Source organism: Theobroma umbraticum, unplaced genomic scaffold, assembly GCF_002168275.2.
Source record: "Theobroma umbraticum cultivar Fairchild unplaced genomic scaffold, ASM216827v3 scaffold_147.0, whole genome shotgun sequence".
Lineage (NCBI taxonomy): Eukaryota > Viridiplantae > Streptophyta > Magnoliopsida > Malvales > Malvaceae > Theobroma > Theobroma umbraticum.
The window spans coordinates 5,543,178-5,551,542 of record NW_018397259.1 but is presented as its reverse complement, the minus strand read 5'-3'; the positions used below and the strand labels follow the sequence as shown (position 1 = coordinate 5,551,542).

Below are 8,365 nucleotides of genomic sequence, written 5' to 3'. Positions count from 1 at the left end.
AAATTTGTTTTGTTTTTAATGGAAATCTTAATTTTTGCTCTTGGCCGTAGCATGATTTTAGAGATTACATGACTTAAGGAAATTCCCTTATTCTTGCTCTTGACTGTAGCATGATTTTAGGAATTAGATGACTCTAGGTCCTGTAAATACTAGTTTCCCTTTTCTACTTTTCCTTGTAAGAACCGGTCAACCTCATTCTTGTATAAGTATAGTATACAATTGCATCAATAAAAATTATCTGAGAAGAGACAATTAATCTCTTTAGAGTATCACAGTAGGTCATGGTCACCTAGCAATTCAATTATCAAAACATGATCAGATACAACGACAAGGCAAGTTAAGAAAGTGAAGAATTAGTAGCGAGTACTAGTGCATCACAAAGCAAGGCAGTTAACACCAATTCTCCATACTACTTGCATCCCTCTAATCATCTTGGTCTCATGTTTATGGCTCATCCTTTGGGTGAGAATGGTGAAAATTAACTTTACTTGGACAAAGAATTTTCTGAACACGCTCTAGTAAAAAAATAAGGCAGGCTTTGTGGAAGGATCAATCAAAAGGCTGGACATTTCATCTCAGATTTTCAATTGTGGGCTCAATGCAATGCAACAGTGCAATCATGGCTTGCAAATGCATATAAGATGTGATTTTTTTTGTGTATAAGATGTGATTTTCTTCATTTAATTTTCGCATATTGTACTTTAAAAAGCTCTTAAATTATTTAAGAATTTATTACATTCAATCAAATTTATGTATTTTTATATTGAGTCAAATAAACTTTTATAACTAATGATTAACTAATTATCATTAGTCAAAATGCTACTTTTATTTTACATTCATATGGCACCAACATAATGTTGATGTGAAAGATGAAATATATCACATGGTTATGTTATCATGCTAAATTAGCATATCATGTTGTCATCAATTTTAATATATTAACCTGCTATGTCAACGCCACGTAACATAATGATAAATGATATTTTGACTGAGTCAATTTGTAATTGTAAGGACTTATTTGATTCAAAATAAAAATATAAAGATTTGATTAAACTTAACAAAAAATATAAAGTTTTGATTGAATTTTTTAGAATAGTTCAAAGATTTTTTAGATATTATGTCTTTAATTTTTTTTATATATTGATGTTATTAAATTGATCGTGTTATGAATATATGTGACTATCCAATATCTCTCTTCATATCCAATGAACCTCCCCATATGCAATGTACCTATTTATATAAGTACACCCTTATCTTCTAAATCTATTCAGTATATGTACATCCATATCTACTAAATTCATCCTCTCTATTTATGTAAATTCATTCCACCTCCATTTATGTAAACTTATAAATAAAGGCATTATAGTTGATAGCATACAAACTTGATGTAAGTCTACAAAAAGAGGCAGTGTAATGGTACACACTTGAAGAAGAAATCAAATAGAAGATTTTTTTACTACTTCTCTCTAATATTTTTCTTTCAAAGTTATATTTCATAACACATTATCAACATAAAGCTATAATTTCTTGAGTTTTTGTATTATTTTGTTTTATTATCTTTAAGCTTCAAAAAAATTTCAATAGTTGGTCTTTGATTCTAGTTTTAGCTAATTAGGTAAGTGTTGGCATTATTTAATCTCCAAGTTTCACAAGATTCCAATGGTTGTTGGTCGTTAATTTTTTAGTTGTAGTAAATCAGGTAAGTGACTTGATATTTCTTCGTTGTTTTTATCCTTAAAAGTTAGCTTAAATGTGAATTTGCTATCATGTAATATATATTATCACTTTATTGGAAAGTGAATTTGCTATTATATAGTTATTAACAGAAAAATCAAGAATCTGTCCATTTCTAGAAATGGATACGACAAACGAGATATTAGTAAAAAATCATAAATTCATCTATTCCCTAAAGTGTATGAAATAGCATTTAATAATTATGGTCATGGACATGAAAGTAGTGACCATAATAATTTACACTATCACTATTCTAATTCTAAGAATACATTTTACCCACTAAAAGTGGATAAATAATTTTTTTCACTAGAAATGGATGAAAATTTCTCTAACTCACTAGAACTGGATGAATAGTTTTAACCCACTAAGGGATAGATGAATAGTTTTAACCTACCAAGGAGTAGATGAATAGTAAAAAGATACAACAAAATACAAAAGTGGACTGAATAAAAGAAATATAGAAAATGTATTGTCACCATCTACTTGTTGTACTTCTTAGATTTTATCAAGTATAACTGAAAGCTAAAACATCCTATGATGATTTTAACCATGGTTAAGTTGATATATCACATCAAGAAATTGTTGATTTTCTTATCCACACTGAAAAAAGAACTGATCATTTAATTAGTAATGAAAATATTCAAGAATGAAATTTCTTAGTAACATTTGATATATTTTAGTATACTATATTATAAAGATGCTTTTATATGTTCTCATTATATTTAAATGATATGTTCTTCTTATGTATTTTAATTTTATATTTAATGTTCTTTTATATTAACTTGTAAGTTTCTTATTGCATTTTATTGAAGAAAAATATAAATATCTATCTTATTGGATCTAAGATCAATGATGCGAATTTATGTCCAGCAAATAATGCTTCAATGCACGTTATATGTAAAGGCAAGAAATATTTTTCCACTTGATAATAGGAGAAGCAAATGTCAATACAATATATGGTAGTACAAGATTAATTGAAAGTTCTGAAAGAGTCAATATTTTACTACATGTCCTATCCTCTATATTGTACTACACAAATATCAGAATGATTGAAACTCATGCTATCATAAACCAAAAGTTTATAAATGATTTTAATATTTGGCACAACCAGTTGGACCATCCTGGATCAATAATTATGCAAAAAAAATATTAAAAATTAATGTGGTTATCTATTGAAAAGCCAAAAAAATTTCAATTTGATAAATTTTCATGTGTTGCTTTCTCTAAAGGCAAATTAATTATAAGATCATCACCAATTGAAGTTGGAACTAAATCCCCTACATTTTTAAAACGTATTCAAGGTGATATATACATTCACCATATGGACTATTTAGAAATTTTATGATTTTAATAAATGCATCGACTAAATAGTCATATATGTGCTTATTATCAACTTGCAATTTGGCATTTACAAAATTACTCACTCAAATCATTCATTTGCAAGCACGTTTTCCTAATTTTGCAATCAAAACTATTCGTCTTAAAGATGCTGGTAAATTTACATCTCAAGCCTTTGATATTGTATATTAATTGAAATAACTATTGAATAATTTGTTGCTTATATTCATGCACAAAAGGATACAGTGAAATTGTTTATTAAACACTTCCAATTAATTGTAACATCGATGCTTTTGAAGTCTAAACTCTCAATTGCTGCTCGGAGGTATGCCATTTTGGATGCAATAATACTTATACACATCAAGCCAAATGAATTATTATAAATTTTCCCTTATACGATTGATTTATGGTCAAAAACCAAATATTTCCTATTTAAGAAATTTTGAGTGTGTGGTCTACCACAAGGCATAAAGATAGGTCCTTTCTAGAGGCTAGAAATATATGTTGGGTATAAATCTCCATCTATAATTAAATAGGAGATTTATTCATAACAATGTTGCCAACTCTCATTTTAATAAAACAATTTTCCCAACATTAGGGGGAGAAAATAAGTAGCTAGAAAATGAAATTTCTTAGAATCAATTACCATTATCTAGTTTTGATCATCGTACAAATCAATATGAGTTTGAAATTTAAAAAATAATTCATTTATAAAATATAACAAATCAGTTGTCAAACGTATTTACTAACCTAAAAAGAATAATTAAATCTTATATACCAGCTGTAAATGCTCTTATTAACATTGATATCCCTATAGGACAAAGCATACCAGGAATGTGGAGACGATTCAGTTCCAAAGATAAAATCCTTCAAAAAGAAAAGGAGTAAATATTCAAGAAGGTTAGAAAGAGGAAGCAGAAACTTTAGAAGAGATCCCTAACATGATTAATAAAAATTTCAGAAGAAATTCAGTTACCTAAAATCACTGAAAATGAAGATATCTCAATCAATTATGTCATGATGATAAAAAATAAAACTGAAATGAAATAAACGTCAATGATATGTTTACATATAATGTAGCACTCAATATTATGAAAAAAAAATGAAGATCTTAAACTTAGATATATCAAAGAATGTAGAAATAGAAATGATTGGCTAATGTAAAAAAATGCAATTAAGGTGAAATTGAATTCACTTACAAAACATAAAGTTTTTAGACTTGTAGTCCGTAAACCAAATAGTGTAAAACCAATGGGATATAAGTGGGCATTTGTATGAATATGAAATGAACAAACTGAGATTATGAGATATAAACCACAACTTGTCGAATAAGATTTTATCCAAATACCTAGTATTGAGTATGAAGAGATATATTCTCTTGTGGTGGATGCAATTAAAATATTAACTAGTCTATCAATAAATAAGAAGATTGAAATGAGTCTAATGAATGTAGTTACAACCTATTTATATAGTTCATTTAATATCGATATCTATATGAAAATCCTTGAAAGATTTAAATTGCTTGAAGCACGTACATAATTCTTGAGAAATTTATTCGATCAAATTAAATAAATATGTATATAGATTAAAGCAATATAAAAACATGTGGTATAATCGCTTAGTGAATATATATTGAAAGAAGGTTATAAAAATGATCCTATTTATCCATGTGTTTTTATAAAAAGATTCGAATATGAATTTATCATAATTACTATTTATGTCAATGACTTGAACATTATTGAAACTCCTAAAGCATTATCAAAAGTCATAAATTACTTAAAGAAATAATTTGAGATAAAAGACCTTGAAAAGATAAAATTTTGTTTTGGTCCTAAGATTGAGAACTTGACAAATGAAATTTTTGTCTATTATTCAAATTATATAACAAAAGTGTTAAAATGATTTTATATGGACAAAGCACATCCATTGAGTTCACCAATAGTTGTATGATAACTAGATGTAAAATGAGACATCTTCCGACCTTGAGAAAATGATGAAGTATTTCTTGATACTGAAGTATCATATCGTACTATAATTGGAGTATTAATGTATCTTGCTAGTAATACACCACCTAATATATATTTTGCTATAAATTTATTAACAAGATATAATTCTGCTCCAACTCGAAGGCATTGGAATGGAATTAAATATAAACTTCGACATCTCTGAGGAATTATATATATGGCCATATATTACTCAAATGTATCCAAATCAGATTCAATTAGTTATGCAGATGCAGGATATTTATCTTATCTATACAAAACTCAATCTCAAACAAGTTACTTATTTTCATATAGAGGTAAGGCTATTTCACGACGTTTTATAAAACAAATTATAATTGCTATTTCTTTTAGTCATGTAGAAATTTTAGCAATTCATAAGACAAGTCGTAACTTTGTCTAGTTAAGATCTGTCATTTAATATATTTGAGGATCGTGTGTCTTATCAATCAAAAGGGAAAATCCAAAAATGCTATTTAAGGATAATACTGCTTGCAGAGCTCAATTGAAGGAATGATACATCAAAAATTCGTTCAAATGACAATCTAGCAAATTTGTTCTCTAAAGCCTTTCCTACTACAATATTTAAAAAGTTGGTACAAAAAATTAAGATGTGTCACTTTAAAGATCTCAAATAATATAGTCATTAGGAGAGTGAGATACACACTATACTCTTTTTTTCTTCACCAAGTTTTTTTTCCCACTAGGTTTTTCTTAATAAGGTTAAATGAGGTAGTATTTCAAAGTGTATCCTTAAAAAGAATTATGTACTCTTTTTCCTTCATTAGAATTTTTTTCCATGAGGTTTTTTCCTAATAAAATTTTAACAAGGCATATTTTTAATACAATAGACATTCAATTGGAAATGTTATGAATATATATGAATATCCATTGTATTTTATCATATCCAATGTATCTCTTCACATCCAATGAACCTCCTCATATACAATGTACATATATATGTAAGTACATTCCTATCTTCTAGATCCATTCAGTATATATACATCCCTATTAACTAATTTTATCCTCTCTATTTATGTAAATGAATTCCCCATCCATCTATGTAAATTTATAAATAAAGGCATTATAGTTGACGATATGCACACTAGAAGAAGAAATAAAATTAAAAATCTCCTTACTATTTCTTTTTAATATTTGTCTTTCAAAGATGTCAATTTTAATTTTTATTTAATTGTGATTTAGGAGGAACTTCACAAATAACGCCTAAAACACTCCACCTAAATATCGCGATTATTATTATTTTTAATTTAGACATTATGGAAATAAGACGCTTTTTTTGGTTTTGAAAGAGGATATAGAATGGCCAAATTCAATAGTAACCACCCCTAAATACCCTTCTTTAATGAAAATCTTTTATAGGAATTAATCAAAATTAATACAAGGATATAATTTTAAAAAAGTAACATAATTGAAAAAATGAAATTTAAAAAACAAAATCAATTAAAAAATAAATCCAAATCCTCATTTACAAAACAAATAAAATCATAATTATATCTTTTATTTTATATAATTGATTATAAATTAATTTCAATTGAGTTGACCTTAATTGATTCATGACGTCGAATTTAAAAATTGAAATTATTAATCATAGTTAGACAAATAAATGTTTAAATTATTAGCCATCGTCATTCCTATTGAAACGATTGGAAAATGCTGAACATAATCCTTTTGGGTCAAATGGGCTAACACTTGCATCCAGGCCAAGACCCAACTCTTTGTTTTCCACCGGGAAACACTGCAAGCGGCTAAAAGGAAAAAGAAAAAGAAGCAAACAAAGATAATTTCATTAGAAAAGCAAAGCAAAACCAGAGTGAGAAATGGAGGACGCAAAGGCAATGGCTCATCAGCAGCAGCAATTTCTCTTACAGCAACAGCAGCAGCAACATCAGCAGCAACATCAACAGCATCATCAACATCAACAACAGCAACAGCAACAATTTCTTCTCTTACAGCAACTTCAAAAACAAGCCCAACAACAGCAGCAGCAGCAGCAACAGCAACAAGCAATATCTCGTTTCCCATCAAACATAGATGCCCATTTACGTACTACTCCTGGTGTTCTTCATCACCGTCCAATTAACATCCAACAAAACCCTAATTCTAGCCCTAACCCTAACCCTAATTCCACTCCTAATTTACAACAACAGCAGCAGCAGCAGCAACCACAACAACAGCAACAGCCACAGCAGCAACAACAGCAGCAGCAGCAGCAACAACAGCAACAGCAGAAGCAGATCCGACCATTGAATCAAGCGGAGCTCCAAATGGCTTATCAGGATGCCTGGCGTGTTTGCCACCCGGATTTTAAGCGGCCCTTTTCGTCCCTTGAAGATGCCTGTGAGAGGTTTGTCTGGAAATTCTTTTTGTTTTCTTGCTTGTTTAGAAAATGAGCAAAAGATAGGATTTTTATTGGAAATAGAATTATGGGTTTTTGTTAATTATTTAGGTGTTTTGCGTGTGACTGGCGTGAAAATGGGAAAAGATGGGATATGTTGGAAGCCTAATAACGGGTTTTTCTTAAATCTTCAGTTTCTTTTTTTCCTTTTTTTCTTCTCTTTTTTGGTCCAGAGAATGTGAAAAGACTGGGATTTTGAATAATGGATTTTTTAATTATTTTATAGAATTTTGGCTCGTATGTGTAGCATTCTAAATTAATTTATGTATAAATTTATGCTATTTTCTAGTTGAAAGTTGAAACTTGTATTCCTGCAGTTGAATTGTGAGAATTTGGGCAGGTTTGTAATGTAATGATGATATATTGTTGTATCTGCTAGAGAAATTAGGATTGTAATATTTGTGACTGGCATAAGTTTCTAAGTAGTGCTAGGATTGTAGGACTGTTTACAAAGATTTAGGGACTTGGTTATGTTAGACAACTGAAAGCAATTTTGACATCGTGAGATCTGATTGTAAATGAGATTTCCAGCAACTGTGGGAATTAAATGGATGATTGAGCTTAATGTCGGTTTGATTCATGGAGTCAGTTTTTGTTTTGTCTAATTCTTCCAAGATTGAGGAGGATATATGTACAAGAGTATATTATATCACATTGTGCTTTGGAAATTTATTGGAATTCATATGCATAAGACGGAAAATTTTGCTAATGTGTTGCGACACATGGCAATTTGTTGGAAACAAAGGGTGGGAGTCATCCACAGGTGGCTGGCAAATACTTGAGAAGGTCACTTTTGGATGGTTTCCCTGCAAATAGGGGATAAGATCAGATAGAAACTTATTAGAGATCTCAATGTTTGGAGTTATGTGCTATATGT

The 8,365-nt window shown here is 29.1% G+C and overlaps 1 protein-coding gene across 1 annotated transcript; it reads left to right on the top strand.

Annotated features, from left to right (window-relative positions):
- The first annotated feature begins 6,790 nt into the window (after nucleotides 1-6,790).
- Nucleotides 6,791-8,331, top strand: LOC110415519 (uncharacterized). The gene has a single exon (XM_021427193.2). It carries the CDS (start codon nucleotides 6,911-6,913, stop codon nucleotides 7,481-7,483), a length of 573 nt encoding a protein of 190 aa, XP_021282868.1. The 5' UTR covers nucleotides 6,791-6,910; the 3' UTR covers nucleotides 7,484-8,331.
- Nucleotides 8,332-8,365: the final 34 nt, after the last annotated feature.